The 18,223-nt window shown below is 42.9% G+C and overlaps 1 protein-coding gene across 1 annotated transcript in view; it reads left to right on the top strand.

Annotated features, from left to right (window-relative positions):
* Positions 1–15,725, top strand: part of DNAH3 (dynein axonemal heavy chain 3) — a 121,686-nt gene extending 105,961 nt beyond the window's left edge. Inside the window, exons 56-62 of the mRNA XM_054993671.1 lie at positions 3,674–3,790; positions 5,583–5,740; positions 6,436–6,603; positions 7,432–7,574; positions 8,167–8,371; positions 10,111–10,248; positions 15,319–15,725. Coding sequence (XP_054849646.1) covers positions 3,674–3,790; positions 5,583–5,740; positions 6,436–6,603; positions 7,432–7,574; positions 8,167–8,371; positions 10,111–10,248; positions 15,319–15,672 — 1,283 coding nt within the window. The 3' untranslated portion in view covers positions 15,673–15,725. The remainder of the gene's footprint in view (positions 1–3,673; positions 3,791–5,582; positions 5,741–6,435; positions 6,604–7,431; positions 7,575–8,166; positions 8,372–10,110; positions 10,249–15,318) is intronic.
* The last annotated feature ends 2,498 nt before the right edge of the window (positions 15,726–18,223 follow it).

The raw sequence follows: 18,223 nt of genomic DNA, 5'->3' as shown, positions 1-18,223 counted from the left end.
TTAATTGTATCAAATTGTTATTCACGGTTGTTAACTTATATATAGGGCAATATAAGAATTCTTGGCTTGCTTCCTTTGTTGTTCTTGGTGCAGTTTGCTTTATTGACATATATACAAGCAGGGAAGAGGAGGAGGCTAGGAGGCACTCTAACAAGGGCATCAGATCTGTTATCCCACAGTAGATCCCTGAGAGAGAGAGAGAGAGAGAGAGAGGTAGGAGAGGGTCACCCTCTCCAGATTTCATTCAAAAGAAGAACCATTTGGAGATTATCACATAACAATTAGCGCCCATTAAAGGACCATTTTTAAATTGAGTTGTTTTCTGCTTTGGTGACCTGAGTAATGTAAAGAGAAGATAGAAATATTTTAATAAATGAACAAATAGTGCAGTCCTATGCAGACTTATTCCCATCTAAGCCCACTGACTTCAGTGGACTTAGACTGGAGTTAACTTTGCATAGGATTTAACTGCCAGCGTCTCCATCGTCTCTCTTCTATGCTCTAGTCAGACACAAAAACAAGTAGATGTTTTGTTTATGAAGGACACAAATGTGACTTTTTGTCATGTTTGTGTAGTCACCTTCCCCTTGCACACTGTGCAGTTTTGGAATTTTTTAAAAATTATATATATTTCAATTTCCAAATATACAAACATAAATTATACACTATAATCTTATAAACCTAAAATAAAAATTACATACATACATTTAAGTGGAACTTACTTAAACCTACTTTTGATGTTTGATTTCAATTTAAATATCTTATTCTATCTTTACCATCTGTCTTCATATCTAATAATATTTTTATCAACTAATAACATTTTTATTAGAAGCATGCATTATCTAACTCCTATTATTCTCTTTGTTCAGCTATATAATTAAGAAAAAACCTTTCAATTTATCATGAAATTCTAAGGTTGGTCTACTATGTATAAAAGAAGTTAATTTTGCCATTGTTGCATACTCATTTGATTTATTCTTCCATCCCTTCAAGTCTGGGCATTTCACCTCTTTCCATTTTGCTGCAAATATTACTCTTGCTGCCGTCACCAGAGACTTAAATAGTTCACTGTGTATTTTTGCAATTTTACTTGGTAAAATATTTAATTGCATATTTTTTGGATCCATCGGAAGCTTAAATTTTAATATCTTTTGCATTTCTTCATGTATTTTTATCCAATATTTTTGGAAGCCTTTAAACTCCAGTCTACTCTGATTTACATATGTGTCTTCCCCACAAACTCGGATTCTTCACCATTGTTTATTCCGGGTTTGATTGTGTTTATTCCTGATTGTGGGGAAGTGCCAAGATCCAGTTTGTCTGGATGCCCAAAGCTGGACATCATGACTAACTAAAGTTTGAACATTTTTGAACCTGGGGAAAGGGGGATTGCCTGAGCATGAACACAAACCCACTTCATGCCCATCACAAGCCAAGCGTTGCTTTGTTCATGATGTCTGAATACAGCTGAAGTTATCTAAAACTACATGCTCATCACCAGAACCCTCAGTCTCTGTGGGTACCACATTCCTAGCTAAACCTAACATCGTCACGTGCCGTCTCTCTTTACATCCATTTTTGTTTTGAAACTGCTGGACTACCTTTAGTTGCTTATTTCTGCATTGACCAGGGTGTTAGACTAGATGACCTCTAGGGTCACTTCCAATGCAGACACCCAAGGACTCTATCAGTGCAATGCGAAGTGGAGTTACAGATTTCTAAGGCCATTGACTTCATTGCACTTTAGAAATGTACTTAGGACTGCACTGTAGGACACATGAGGCTTGACTCTTCCTACTATATTCAAGTGCCCCCTTCAGGCATACCTACCATCTAGCCTGGCTTTCCCCAAGTGACCCTCTTTCCTTTTAGCTCTTCTTTCCCTTTCTAATGTGTCTTGTCTTTCGTTTTCCATTATCAGCCTGCAGACAGGGCCAGTTTAATTTTTCATCTTTGTACAAATAAAATAATAATGCTAGCTGTAGGCACAGTACTCAATTAGAAACAAAGACTTCAAGATATTTAGTTATTCATGTAGTAAAACATTTATGCCCCACCTTTCCTCATGGCTTTCAGAAGCTTACAATACAGAATTCATGTAGTAAAACATGTATTCATGTAGTAAACATGTAGTATTCATGTAGTATACATGTATTCATGTAGTATTCATGTTGTATACATGTTGTATACATGTAGTATTCATGTAGTAAACATGTAGTAAACATGTATTCATGTAGTACAACATTTATGCCCCACCTTTCCTCATGGCTTTCAGAAGCTTACAATACAGAATTAAAAACATCAGGCAACAATAAAATCCCTATGTCCCCCCAACCTAATAACATGCCTTCAATATATGCTCCATTATATGCTCTGGTAAATCCAATTGCCTTCCAGCGCATCCTAAAAGTTTGCAAAACCGGTGCCTCCCTCTACTTATTGGGGAACCCATTCTGTAAAGAGAGCGCAAACAAGCACAGGCAACCTTTAGTGATAGAGACACCCAGAAGGTGACACTCTGAATACTGTAACTGGTGTGTGGGGACATGCAGGATATGTCACATCTCTAAAATCAGGAACAATGTGGCATCAGTTATTTTGGTGCTGAAACTATGAATAATGTACAGATACAGAAACTGAAGGAGAAAACCATCAGCTGAATATAAAGAACCAATGGGTTGTAAACCCTTGACACTTCTCAGACAACAAGTGTAGCATACATATTACAGTCTGACCACAGTGAATGTAAGTGTTACGAAAACTAATATTTAATCAAAGTAAGATTAACATTCAGTACCTGCTTAAATCAAAGGTGTTTTGACCAATGGACCTTCATCGCTGGTAACAACATGTACCAAAAATGTACAAATAGCCATCAGATCAGGGATTGGACTGGTCATTGCTGCAGATCCCATGGCTTGGTTGCAAATTGGCACAAAGTTGCTTGACACCTTTGGGGTTTAGAAGAGCCCTGCTGGATTCGACCAAAGGTCCATCTAGTTCAACAACTTGTTTATAACAGTAGCCCGCTAGATGCCTTGAGGAAGCCCCACAGTCAAGGACATTAAAGCTGCTTTTTAGGAATAGTCTGCCTCTGAACAGGGAGGTTCCTTTTTGCTCTTGTGGCTGATCATTGCCCCTAGACCTAGCCTCCGAAGTCTGTCTATCCTCCCTGAAAGTCAGGGGCTGTCACCACATCCCATATATTAGCTCTGCGTGGTGTGCAGCAGCACTTTTTGCGCATCAGTTTTGTGCAAAAAGAGCAGATGGGGAGCATTCTGCTTGAGGTTATACGCTGGAATAAGTCATTCAAAATCTCCTAGGTGGCCATCTTGAACAGCTGCAGTTCAAATTAACTAAGGTGTGTCCATTAAAAAACAGCTGTTCCGTTCTGAGCTCAGCGATTCCAAAACGACAGCTAGGGGGCACATTCATAACATTTAAGCATGCTAATTTGGACTCCAGTTAACCTGGAATGCATTATTGCGTTGGAAGAGAAGATCATTAAAGATAAATATCTTCCACTTGGCTACAATATTTGCCTGAGCTTCATTCTGGCTGCCTGAGACCATTCGCTTTTAATGACATTTCAATGTTTGCCAATGATATTATTTTCAGAACAAAGCTAACTGGGATGTGCACTCATAAAGTTTTTTTCCCCTGAACTGGACAGGTTGGAACATTCCATATGAATTCAATGAGTCTGACCTCAGAATCAGCATGCGGCAGATCCAGATGTTTCTGAATGAATATGAAGAAATCCCATTTGAAGCTCTGACTTATCTAACAGGTGTGGACAGAGCATTAGATGCTACTGGAAACCCATAGAAATGACTTGTATATGTGTGAGAATGCCCCCTCTTTTTCTTTTCATCTATTGTCATCTTGTGCCTTCTCTTTTCACCCATTTTAATTGCTGTTGTTCCCAGTCAATTTGTTTACTTTTATGGCATTTTCATGCCCTTTTAACCCCATTTATACATCACTTATATATTAGACACCATTTTTGTGCCACTAAGGACCAGACTACAGGTTTGGCTTTTTAACAAACTGGGAGTTGGAGTTATCACCCCATTTTTGCTGCTCCATTTGGAGTACTCTGTGCATGGAACAGAAAAAATGGGGAAATAACTCCCCCCAGCACTTGTTTCCACCCAGGAAAAAGGTTTGGTTCCCCCCCACCCCTGAGGTAGTATTCTGAGCCTGTTTGGGCTCTCTTTTATTTTAAAAAAGCCATTCCCGGCAGCTGCTGTGGGGAGCCCAGACCTAACTTGCTAAAAACCTGAATGTGTACTTTGGCCCTAAGATATAAAGGCCGTTTTCACACGCGTGCGCACCCCTCCGAAAAATCGCACAAAACTCATGGCATGAAGCGTCTCCCTAGTGCGATTTCCCAGCACAATCCCCTTTAATCACACGATGACGTCAGAAAATGCACCACTAAATGGGATCATGCCGGGAAATTGCATTAGTAGGAAGACGCTTCATACCATGAGTTATGAGCGATTTTCCGGAGGGTTAGTGTGTGAAAATGGCCAAAGCCCTTTTAATTATAACAGTTCTATCAATTTTTGCTAGTATGCTTGGAAATCAAAAGACAAACCTTTATTTTGATCTGGGTGGGGAGAACCCATGTCAGAAACTGGAATTTTCAAACTCCAGCAGTATGGATGGCTGCAATAGCCCTCTACTCAAAAGGTGAACTATCTGTTCAAGCCTCCTCAAATACAACATAGACAATGGGAGACCACCAAGGAACTGTAGGGATCCTATGGCAAGCCATCTCTCTGTCTCTTGCCTTGAAAACCCCTTGAAGGGCCACCGTAAGTCAGCTGCAACTTGATGGTACTTTCCACCGCCAAGAGAGTGGGTGGGATTTGATTAGAGGCAACAGTGCTGGGGAGAAGAGAGGCTTAACCCTTTTTACCTGTATCATTCCATAGCACAAAGAACACCTTGCCTGGAGCTGCTGTTTGTCCTATGGGGAGGAATCATACAGGCAGGGCTGGTTAGAGGTTTGGGGGGGCCCTGGGCAGAGAGTACCCTAAGGCCTCACCCTCTCATCTGCTCACCGCTAGGACCCCTGCTTGCATCTTCCTTCCTGCCCATCTACCTCCCACCTGCCTGTGTATCCTTCCACCTGTCTGCTTCCAAGATTTCTTACTAGCTGTGCTAATAGCCACCTGCACATGCTTTCCTTCAATAACCCTGGGCCTCACATGCAGCCAGAAGCACAGGTAGCAGAGTGCTTGGGAGTGGGCAGGCAGGAGACGGGTGTGTGGGCAGGCAACTGGGGAGGCACACAGGTGGGAGATCAGCAACATTGGGACCTGCCAGAAGCCCTGGACCCTGCAGCTGCCCCAAATTAGGGTATGCTGATGCAAGGGCTGCAAACAGATATCTGCAGCTGTCCATGGGAGGGCAATTGAGACTGGGGAAATGAAACTGGAGAGGAAAGGGTTGAAGACCTTTTCTCCCTTCACCCCCAAGCCACAGTTCTGATCTGCCCCCCTGCCCAACAGTCATGACTGTGCTTTCTGTGAACATAACCCCTCTTTATTTTGTCCTCTTAACATCCCCAGGAGAATGTAACTATGGTGGGAGAGTGACTGACGACAAGGACCGCCGTCTTCTCCTTTCCCTTCTTTCCATTGTGTACTGCAAAGATATAGAAGTAGAAGAGAAATATAAGCTTTCTCCTGAAGAGGAATATTATATACCACCCTATGGGACATACCAGGTAATAGCAGGTAGAAGAGGACGCAAAGTCCAATCAGAATGTTCTTTCAGGTGCTCAGGTCCCAAGCAGACATGTCACTCGCTTCTCCCCATCTCCTCCCTTGGCTGTCTTCCCTTCTCTCAGTGTTTCAAATGTAAGCTGCTTGCCACAGGGACCTATAAAAACATTGATGGTCCCATATAAAAGGTAAAGGTAGTCCCCTGTGCAAGCACTGAGTCATTACTGACCCATGGGGGGATGTCGCATCACGACATTTTCTTGGCAGACTTTTTACGGGGTGGTTTGCCATTGCCTTCCCCAGTCATCTACACTTTACCCCCAGGAAACTGGGCACTCATTTTACCGGCCTCGGAAGGTTGGAAGGCTGAGTCAACCTTGAGCCGGCTACCTGAACCCGGCTTCCGCCAGGATCGAACTCAGGTTGTGAGCAGAGCTTGGGCTGCAGTACTGCAGCTTACCACTCAAGTTAATTAATTGCCTCCAGGCATTGTGGAACAAGTTGTTCATTGACCCATGTATGCCAATTCCCATTTTTACTGCTAAAGGGTTTATGGTGGGCCAATTTTGGAGTACCTTGAAGCAATTTGTGACCTATGTATGTACTCTGATGCTTGAGCAAGCCGGCTTCTGTTTTTCTAGTGGTTATAAGAATGTTAACTCGACACTCAGGTGCCTTGCACCTTGTTTTGTTGCAGTCTTATATAGATTACTTGCGGAGCCTGCCAATTACAACCCACCCTGGGGTCTTTGGTCTGCATGAGAATGCAGATATCACCAAGGATAACCAAGAAACCAACCTGCTTTTCAACGGCGTCTTGTTGACTCTGCCCAGGCAAGCAGGGGGAGGAGGCAAATCCCCACAGGTAAAAATCAAATATACAGATGGTCCACACCTGCTCTGCAGTCAGTCTTTCTTTGTGTTTGGTTTAGGGTTGGAGCCATGTTTTTTGCTATTTGTGCCAATCTGGCTGGGGTTTAATAGCCCTCACCTGTTATGACAAAACAAAGCACTTTTTCATACAAGGCATAACACAGAATTTACTGCAACAAGATGCAGTGATAGCCACTAGCTTGGCTGTAGTTCTAAGGAGGTCCAAAGTCACAGCAGATAGGTCTGTCAGTGGCTTTTAGCTACGGTGGCTATATGGAGCCTTCATGTTCAGAGGCAATGTGCCTCTGAAGACCAGTTTCCAGGTGTCAGCAGCAGGGAGGGCTCTTTCCCTCTTACCCTGACTGTGGGCCTTGGTCACTGTGTGAAACAGGATGTTGAATTGCATGGAAGGTTCTCAGGTTTCTTATGTACAACTTCAAACAGTGTTCCCACACACTTTAATCTTTTAACTAAAAACTCTTGTCCTTCAGCAGGCGAAGCACATACTCTATTTCTGAGCCACAGTGCAACTTGTATTAGGTCTCCATCTTAAGCTTCTCTGAAATAATCAGAGACTATACCGTGACAGACAGCATCCAAGGTTTCTTGCATGCCTTGAATGTTCTACATAGGGGAAAAAATATAAGCTGTATGATTAGATCTGATTTCGGCTACAATGCGCCAGCGAAATGTTTAGCATAACAAAAACATAAGAAGTCTAGTAGTACCAGCAATATTTTTAAAAACGGAAGAAGAATTATAGATGAGGGTAGACATCCAAAAAAAGGTGTTGAGATTTGTTCAAATTTCCTTATTTTAGGAAACTGTTGAGGAATTGGCACAGGATATCCTTTCCAAGTTACCAAATGATTTTGACTTGGAGAGTGTGATGATGAAGTATCCGGTGCTTTACCAGGAATCTATGAATACAGTCCTGAGGCAAGAACTGATCAGATTCAACAGGTAGGATTCTCGTTGCTTCTGTATCCGTTGGTTGTATTTCTATGCCACATTACAGCCCAAACCCAAAGCAGCTTATAATATAAACTCCTTAAAACTAGTACAAATAATGTGACATTGAGCTGGATCCTGGAGGAGCAGTGGCCATGAATTGGGCAGAGGCTGGGAAGTGTTCCAAAAAAATAGAGTTTCCTTGAGTGCCCAGCAAGAACAGAGATACTGGCCTGTCTCCAACCCATCCGCACAGCAAAGTTTGGGGCCTTCTGTCAGGCTAAGAAGCCTTCGTCCAACTAAAATGTCTCTTCTTTTACTGAAGTTGGAGAAAGGTTTCTTCAGCTGGAGAAAGGCAGTCCAGTCCTAGCTGAGCAGATAAGGATAAGGTCAGCATATTTTCACTACATTTTTTTGTTTCTTTCCCAAACCACGAGAATCAAAAAAATCCCTCACACTGTTTTCCATAGGTTGAATGCTAAGATTTCCTCAAATAGTTGGGTATCTTTTCATTGATTTTTCTGGGTTTTGAGATACACCAATTTAATACAGGGAACAAAAGATGTATCTTGGGGATTTTCAGCTTTATTCCCTTCCACTGCAGACTTACAGAAGTCGTGCGAAGCAGTCTGATCAACCTACGCAAAGCCATCAAAGGCCAAGTGTTGATGTCTTCTGAATTGGAAGATGTTTTTAACAGCATGTTGGTTGGCAAAGTGCCACCAATGTGGGCGGCCAAATCCTACCCATCTCTGAAGCCACTGGGGAGTTACGTATCTGACCTTCTTACCCGACTGGCCTTCTTCCAGGTACGCTAAAATGTTTTTATTTGTAGATACTACTGTCAAATAGAGGTTCACATCAGTGATGAATTACAGTTACTTAAAGACTCTGGTCCTGGCCTAGATGGCCCAGGCCAGTCCAGTCTCTTCATATCTTGGAAGCTAATCAGGGTCAACCCTGTTTAGTACTTGGATGAGAGACCACCAAGGAAATCCAGGGTATGATGAATACACACGCACGTACATATACATATACACACATATATATATATACATACATACATATATACACATACACATACATACATGCATGCATACGTACACACACACACACATACACATTCAGGGATTTTGTTGTTTAGTTTGGCCCCATTTCATATTGATTTTATACTGATCTTACACCTTGTTTTGGTTTAATATTTATTCACTTAAACTTATAGTTATTTACAATTACATGGTAATTGTTCTTTAAATTTGCTGTGTTGTTAATTGGTCCCTTATTTATTTCTGCTTTAATATAGGTTTTCAGTTATGTTCAGATAGTGCATAATTATTTTATGGATAGGTGAGGTTGTTCTTTGTTTGGTGTAATTATTATTTCAATTTGTAATAATGTTTGCTGCTGTTTTATTCAAAGTGTATTTTCATGGGCTATAGTTGGAAAGACGGAATTTAAAACTTAAATTAAAAAATACGAAGTTCATTGCTGTTTATCAACTTTATGTCAGCCACCTGGAAAATCAATTGATGAAGAATGCAGCATAACCAAATCAATTAAGTAAACAAATTTGAAAGTATCCCACTCATCTTCTTGAGTGGTTTCTTTACACACTCAGATAAACTATAAATTCTTCTGAGGAGGACTATAGTTCCAAGCAGGGCTTTTTTTCTGGGAAAAGAGGTGGTGGAACTCAGTGGGTTGCCCTCGGAGAAAAGGCGCGGAGGGCAATCTCAACTCCCCTCTGTCTGGAGATCAGGGGGCGGGGCCACCAGCCATGTGACCATTTTCAAGAGGTTCTGGAACTCTGTTCCCCCGCATTCCCCCTGAAAAAAAGCCCTGGTTCCAAGCACTTGGTTTGCATACAAAAGCTCTTTTGGTCCTTGGCACCTGCAGTTAAAAGGGTCTTAAGTAGCAGTTCTTGGTATTTTTACCATTTCTGTGCTTGAGAGCTACTTTCCTTTAGTGTTCACAAAACAGAGCTAGATGATCCAATGGTTTGTATTGATATTATTTATTTATTTGGGCCATTTATATGCCAATTCCCCTCCCCATTTAAAAATATTTGTATAATGTAGGTTCCTATCCTAAATGTGATATTATTGAGGGCCTTGGATAAATGAGAGTCCCATAAACGGTGCTGTCATGTGGAGTGTAGAACGGATCTCTTCCCTCTCATTGTAGCCTTTCACTCTCCACAGCTCAAAACATGGCAGTGGCTGGTGGCAGCAGGGCAGAGGTCACATCTGGAAGAAAATTATAGCTAGCTAAACTTCAGTTTAACCAACAGTGAGCACCCATTCTCTTTAACAGAGATTGGCTTCAACTTTCACAAAAAGTTGTCTGTGGAGCTGATACCATCTCCACCCCACAGCCCCAAACAGCAAGCAAGCAAGAAACAGCTGTGTTCTGTGTGTCTCTGGGCCTGATATATTCGTGCTAAGATCAGACTCATCCAGCGGTGTGGGTTCAATACGCCTCTCTGTCTGTGGCATTTCCCTCAGCCCCACCCCAGTAATAAATATTTTTCTTTTCGCATGAAACCCAGGAGTGGATCAACCACGGACCCCCGAATGTATTTTGGATATCCGGGTTCTACTTCACTCAGTCTTTTTTGACAGGCGTTTCCCAGAACTACGCTAGGAAATACACCATCCCAATCGATCACATTGGATTTGAATTTGAGGTAAAGTAGGCTAAATGTTTTCATGCCGTGCTTTTGGGAGTGGGGGATCCTGAAGCTGAGATCACGCTGAACATAATCTACAATCACCTAATATCCACCAACAAAACGAGACTGGGAACGTATCCACAGGCCTCTTTCTCCTCACCTCTTTGTCCTGTTTGAAATATATTTAGGGGCATTTCCCAAACTGCTCCAAACCTCTTTTGTGCTGTCTCTGTGCTGATAATGCTGCAGGGAAACCATTTTTAAAACTCTTTGGGGCTCCCTGAGTGTTGAGTTCCAACCCAGGCTTGCTTTCCTGTGGATGAGAGAGCTCTGGGGACTTGAGATCTTTGTAATATTGGCTTTCTTTTCAAATACATTGGCAGAGCAGAAATGGACGCCAAGAGGCACTCCTGCAAGGCAAAAGATTCCATCAGGGAGAAACTTGGATAGCCTCCCAAAGCTGCGCCCCAAGTTTCAGTTAACACCAGCTAGGAACTCCCAGTTCTTTCATTCTTATTGCCTCTGAACCTCCTCCTGTTGCCAACTGCTGTCCTTCCCCCGCACACGACTGCAAGGGGGACACCTTCAAGTCTGGGTATCTCATTAAGAGAGAGAGAGAGAGAGAGAGAGAGAGAGATTCCCCTGTTATCAGGGACATATAATATGTCCCTTGCCAGCAGGGACAGTCCTCATTTTTGTAGGAAATTATAGCAGAGTTTGTGCAAAGATTGCGCATCGGAAGTAATGAGTATAGACTCACACACACTCCAGTGTAGCTCTGTAAGAATACTTTACTAAAGGATAAAAATAGCGTTACATTTGGAGAAAATAATAAATTGCTAAGCTGACTACATCTTGCTAGAAAAGTAACTTAGAGAAGACTAGAAGACAAAGTGAACAAAGAGCAATAAAACCTCAGTACATAGCATCAATTAATTGCCCCCAATAAACAAACTGCCCAATAGAAAATCCTAATCCTACTTCATTATGCTTAGTGACTCCCCTTTTTATGGCTCTTGTTCGAAGCTCTAATGGTTACATTCAAAGTAAGTTTACTAATTTAGTAGGTAACACAAAGAGTTTAACTCTTTCATGACTGAAATGGAAACACTAAATCCCAACAATTTTCTGGTCCTTGGCTTAGATTCTGTGCCACACAAGTTGAGTTGCACTGCATAAATGACAACTGTCCCACCTCTCCACTCCCTCTTAAGCCTCCTGTAGCCCTCAAAAGTTGTGCCCCTGTGGGACATCATGGTGGTCATCGAAGTGAGAGCTGCAGAGAGAATGGGAAATTGGCAAAAAAATGCCACTTCTGTGGGCAGAAATGCCACAGACTGGGCACACATTGAGGAAATGCCCAGATGGGGAGACTCTCCGGTGACTCTGAGGATGCATCTTTGCAGAGGAAGTGGCTTTTGAGGAACAGTTAGAAGAGAGTTTGTGTGATGGGTGGAGAAAGGGAGGGTGTTCCAGAGGTGAGACAGAAGTAGGGTTGCCGGCTCCAAGTGGGGAAATTCCTGGAGATCTAGGGGGTGAAACCTGGAGAAACTTGGAGAAAGAGGGGTTTGGGGAGGGAAAGGACCTTGGCATGGCATAATTCCAGTGTCCACCCCCCAAAGTAGTCATTTTCTCCAGGTGAACTGATCTTTGTGGCCTGGAGACCAGTTGTAATTCCGGGGGATCTCCAGCTACTGCCTGGAGGCTGGCAACCCTAGACAGAAGGCAGAAAAGTCCAAATAGGAGCAGGATATGTGTGCGTCAGTACTGGCAGATGGATGGACTAAGAAGGAAAATAAAGGGAGGTGAATGGAAGGGCGTAATCGCTGTGGTCTAGGAGTCTGGATGAACTCCCAAGATTGCCTTCCTTCCATCTCCATCAGCCAGTCATTTGCTGGAAATTATCCAAATTCACACAAACTTGGAATTATAAGGCATCTGAGACCTGAAGAAAGAGGGAAAGTTGCTTTTCTTTCTCTCTCTTTCTCTCTGCCTCCCTCTCTCCCTAGATGGATTTTGAAGGGCAGACTCTCAGGGGGTCCAGTCGGAGCTTTCAAAGGCCAGAACCAACAGCAGCCATTTTCCTACTTTAATTGATCCCTTCGTGTAGGAAGATAATAAGTCGGTAAAATATTAAATAATTGATGACATATATGAATGCTGATTGGAAAAGTAGCAAGAGAGGGAAAAGGAAACACATTGAGAAATGCCATAATCCTGTCCCAATACACGTCTGGGGAGAATTGTGTAGAAGCTGGTTTGGAATAATGATTCCAGGAACATTAAGAGCTAAGCTAACCTATAATGAGCGAACAGAGATGCCAGAGCCTGACGTTTGCAGCCTTTCTAGCCCTTCCTCTGCATTCTTTACATTGAACCGTCTTGTCAAGATCTAGTGGAGAAGAGGAAATGGGAAAGGCAATCCTTTGTAGATGCTCTGGAAACCTTCTGGACAGGTCTGATTGCAGGGGTTGGATGTATTTCCAACCGATGCCTACAGGAGGTATTCATAGCCAGCCTCTCTTCCACACCCACACCAGCCATGGCAGATTTCCAGTCCCAAAGCAAATGTGAAGGCTGCCCTGGCGCAAAGGGAATTCTGCTTTTCCTGGAACACTTCCCATGTTTCTGGAGAGGCAATGTAGCACCCAGACATGGGCTCTGAAAGCCATCAGCGGTACAGGCCCTTCCAAATCTATGGGAAGTGCCCTACATTCCTTACAAAATCTGTATGAAGTAACAGAGTCCTATGAGCATCTGAAAGTCAGACAGATTTGTTCCAGTGTGAGCTTCCGAGATGCCCTTGACCAAGTGGGCTGTGGCTCACAAACAAGGTCCTGCAGCAAGAAATCCATTTGCATTCAAGGCACAACAACATTTTTGTTTACATTTCACATAAAATCAGCTCTCCCCCCGCCCCTAGATTTGAAAAGAACACCCATAACTTCATTGTGTTGCCATTGTCCCTAACATTCCAGGTGCTGATCTGTACAGGGTACACAAAGCACTGAAGACTCCATCTATGGGCATCTTATTTCCTACCAGCTGCTGGCCTCCTCTGTTGCTGCTGCTCTTTCTCCTCTTGTGCCACTTCTTCAATGTTCAGGCCTCATTCTCAGAGCCAAAAGAGACATGAAGCAAAAGATCCATAATCAAGATCTTCTGTGGGGTTTCTTAAAAACTCATTAGGAGCCCATTTCCAAGAAGTGCCTCTGAGCGACAGGGTGTTTTAACTATTTTTCCTATCCTTCTTCTACAAACACCTTTCCAAAGAGTTGGGGTTGGGGGAACATAGAACCCAAATACCTAGATCTTTCTTTTCACTACGAGATACTTCTACAAAGCAGCAGACTGGGCCTGGGAAGGAACTTTAAACACATATATATGCATGCCCATTTTCATAAATGGACAATGGATGGGAAACTGTTAGAACGAGTGTCCTCTTTTAGATAACTCACGGTAATTTTTCATGGCTCTGGTTCCTGGTCAGCACATATTGAGCATGCAAAGATGAAATTTGAAAAGGCTATACTTGGTATCCGTAGATTCTGCAAAACTAGGGAAGGTTATTTGGTGCCTCCATTGCTAGAGATCTATAGGACCAAGGTATTGCCACAGATACTATATGGAGCTCCGGTTTGGGGGACTGGTAACTTACAGTCATTGGAAATCATTCAGAATAAGTTTACTTATATGTTATTAACAGTCTCTAATTCAACACTGGAAGCCATAAGATTGGAATTGGCTCTGTTGCCAATATCGGTCTCAGTCCACAAAGTTATTATTAATTATTGGTTGAAAATTTGGTTTGGGTTCAGTTGTTTCTTAACCACAACTTATGAGGAAAGGAAAAGTAACACGTGGCAGAGTTATATATTGAATTTGGTAGTCAAACTCAGATTTTCAGACGACTGTTTAAAAGGGCTTGATTTCTTTGCAGCAAACCAATTAATAAAACAAAGACTGCTAGATATGTGTTCAGATGGATGCCACATGGTTAAATACCTTGAGAGTAGCTCCCCTTTACAAGCAACTTGTCCCTCCTTCTTTAACTCGTCCATCCTAACTTACTGACATACTTAAGCCCCAGCATAGGAAAGCATTTACTAAAGCACTGTTTTAGTACAGTTGGCAGCGGTAAGAGGCCATGTGGTCTTTTACTGCCCAAGATTCGCATTGGAACATGAAAGGTATCTTGGAAATATTTTGTTACAATATCCAAGAGCGGATAATGATAGACTAACTATATTACTTGGTGACAAAAGTAAATGGATAACAATGCAAAAGGCAAAGTTTGTTGCTAGGGTGGTAAAGGCCTTACCAAAACCAACCACTGTTACTGTGGCTGATGGTTTAATCTGTGTATTTTGTTGACTACCTGATTGAATTGTTTGAATTGATGTTGGTTTTAACTCAGATTTCTGTTGTGATCTTAATGATTGTTTATAAAATTGTAATGTATATTAGAGTTTTTGTTATTGTGATTATTGCATTATAATATTGATGCTGTTGGTATTTTTGATGTAAATTGCTATGGCTGTAAGCTAATGCAATATAGCTTATGATGATATATGCACAATCCTAGTCATGCATCTTTCATATCAGGTCTTCATCCCTCCTTTGAAGTGTTCAGCATATGTCTGGGATGCACAATTTCAGGCTGCACAACTGCCGGCAGGGCTATGATGGAATATATATATCTTAAACCTCTGCATGCAGAGATCTAGCGTGTCAGGTTGAGTTAGCTTTCCCCCTTATATGCCAGCTTTCCTTGTGGAGGAATATTTTTTTCCCTATAGAGGAGCATTTCCTCATGCAACTCCCTGTTTGCACTTTGCAGTGATACAAAATAGACACAGGCCTGCCATTCTAGTGAGAGAACTAGATCTTATGTAGCATTAGTGTACTTAACACAACTATGGCTAGTGGGACATCCTGGAAAACTGGCCTGAAAGAGAACATTTAACTTTCTTCAATGAAGGTTTTCCTTTTTAACCTGGTGGAGAATGAAGAGTGATCCCCGATTCCTTCTGTGGGATCGAGGTGGCATTTTGACACCCGTTTCTTCTTCTTTCCTCAATTTAGATGATGAGGCAGGAGCACAACATGGAGACAATGCCTGAAGATGGGGCTTATGTGAAAGGGCTTTTCCTGGAAGGGGCCCGGTGGGACCGAGAAACCATGCTGATTGGCGAGTCTTCCCCCAAAATCCTTTATGACTCCCTTCCCATCATTTGGCTGAAACCTGGAGAGAGCTCAGCCTTTCTGCACTCAGGGATATACACATGTCCGGTCTACAAAACCAGCGCCCGGAGAGGCACCTTATCCACCACAGGGCACTCCACCAATTACGTCCTCTCCATTGAGATTCCTTCTGACCGTCCCCAGAAGCACTGGATCAATCGGGGAGTGGCAGCACTTTGCCAACTAGATGACTGATTTTGTTCAGAATACCCTTTGCTGGCACGTTCTTATTAAAAAAAATTATCTTCTTGCCTTTTGAATCCATCACTCTTTATCCCTGCCCCACCCCCAATAGCCTTTAGACTTTGTTTTCAGATCACTTGCTTTGCTTTTGGTTTTTCAACTATCTTGCCCTCTGTTGAGGCCATCCTCCACTCTTCTGATAGATGGCCACACCCATGGTGATCTGCCCAGAGGAATGTGTTCCCAGACAGAGGGAAGCAAAAGGGACCTCTGCCAGATCCCTTCTCACCTTACTCCTCGTTCTGGTATTTTATGAGACCTCAGGCAGAAATTGCAATGGCGTAGAAGCATCAAGACATGTGCTTAGTGATGCTAATAGCATGCTAGTTATCATTCAGAACACACACACAGCAGGATGGAAAACAAGCCAAGAAAGGTTTGCAGAAATCTAGATCCAATGGTCTGGCCTATGGGTGGGACCTCAAGGAAGCTACATATCCCCACTTGCTGTGTTACGATCCCCAGTTGAGTTGCTTTTTTCTACTGACTTTTCAATGAACCTTCTGCTAGTGCATATGGGCAGAGAGCAAGGGCCTCACACCTCATCTCTTTTTGTATGCATGATGAATGGACTGGCAGAATGCCAGGGTGAGGCCACTCAGTGGTGGAGAATATTTTTCCATGGTTTGTTCCCTACTATGGCACACTTTTTGGCACTCAACTTTGGTTTCCTCTTCCTAGCTGCCTGCAGCTTTGGTTTCCTCTCCCTAGCTGCCTTGACATCACAGTGGGTCATAACGCCGGCTCCCCCTTTTCTTGTCACATGAATCTGCAGCTCTGTGGGTCCCATGCTCAGCTGCTCCCAGGGCTGAAAAGGCTGAAGGCCACCAGCCTAGATGAGGAATGATCAGGATGAGGGTCTTGCCACTGAAGCAGCCAAATGTCGGAGACGAAGACGGCACAGTGGGATTTGAAAATGGCCCGTATGTAGATCTGGAGGAGTCAAATGGCATTAAGCTTACATGCCTGGATAATAGTAATTCCAATAGAAAGAAAAAAACGGGTGCCATATGGGATAATTAGGATCTTTTTTCTTCTACTTCCCGAGAAATCTAGTTGGTCAAATCTTGGACCAGGGATCTGAACTAGAAGGGGGCTGATTCTAGCTCTACAGCTCTTTCCAAAGGCATATTCAGATGTACCAAAAAACAAGGGTCGCTGTGCTCTGGAGGCAATGTTCACCGGGTTGTTGGCAAGTGTACCTAGTCCTCTCCCAGGGTTGAGTTCAAGGAAAACCAGTTCAGCAGGTTGAAGCAGAACCTGGCAGCACTGATTGGCTGGAAACTTTGACATTTTAAATCCAATCAGAAGCTGTCTTCAACTGTAAAAAACAATATGGGGGCCTTAAGAGATAAAGCACCGTAGGAACTTATACCAGCACTTAAAATGTTTTTTTTAAAACCTGCTTGAAGTATGGAAGAAGGCAAGTACAGCAGCAAAAGCAACGAGGAATAGAGCTCAACCCACCAGAAAGGGGGAAAAGTACAGACCACCTCTTGTTTTCAGGTACTTCTGGACACCCCCTTGTTGGGTTAGGCCTTCCAGCCTGCATTGCTGAAGCTTGAATTAAACTGTGTGAAAATATCTTCTGCATCCATTGAGCCTTTTGAAGGAGCACAACGTGCTTTGCAAATGTTTGTACTGGTTCTAGTAGCAACGTTACATTTTCACAGAGCATTATATTCATAACACATTGATAAAATGTACAATGCTAGAAAAACAGGATAAGTTACGGCTGTTATACTTTGCCAGAAGTCAACTGTTCTGAAGGCAGCTTCATTATAGAGAAGCATCATTATGAAGCAGCAGCATTATGGAGGCAGCATCATTTAGGAGAAACCCTTTCTGATTACTGGAGGCTTTCTAGCAAATCATTGGGAGTTCCACCCTGATTTTATGCCATAACTATGTAATAATATTGACTGGGCTCATTAGAACATGCAGTATCACATTAGCTCACCTGTCCTGATTCATATTTTGCAGAGTATGGAAGAATTTAGGTTATTCCTGCTCTGAACTCAAAGGCAAGGATTTAAATAAACTCTGCAGTGCCAAATGTGGTTCCAGGATAATGGCTTGGTTCCTGCTTAGGTGGTGCTTACAGAATCAAAACCCTTTCCCACTCCAGCCTAGCCACCCTAGTTGTTCCTCAGGTTTGGTGGACAGCCATGGACAGTGTGTATGAGAGGTGTGACGGGCCTGCAGTGGAAGGGGAACTTGGCAAAGTGCTTAGGATCCTAGCAGGGGTCATTTTGTAGAAAAAGAGCTGGAGGAACTCATCAGCATAACTCATTAGCATAAGCCACACCCCTGGACATCACCAGAAATGCATCATCAGCATAAATGATTTGCATATGCCACACTCCCTGACATCACCTATCCTGGCTGTTTTGGACCCAATCCTGGCCATTCAGGGCCGAAATTTGGCCCAAAATGGCAAAAAGGGGCTGAAAATGGCTGAAAAGGGGCCCAAAATGGTCAGGATCAGGCCGCTGCTGAGCGG

This window comes from Eublepharis macularius, chromosome 12 (genome assembly GCF_028583425.1).
Source record: "Eublepharis macularius isolate TG4126 chromosome 12, MPM_Emac_v1.0, whole genome shotgun sequence".
Classification (NCBI taxonomy): Eukaryota; Metazoa; Chordata; class Lepidosauria; order Squamata; family Eublepharidae; genus Eublepharis; species Eublepharis macularius.
This window is presented reverse-complemented; position numbering and strand designations above follow the sequence as displayed.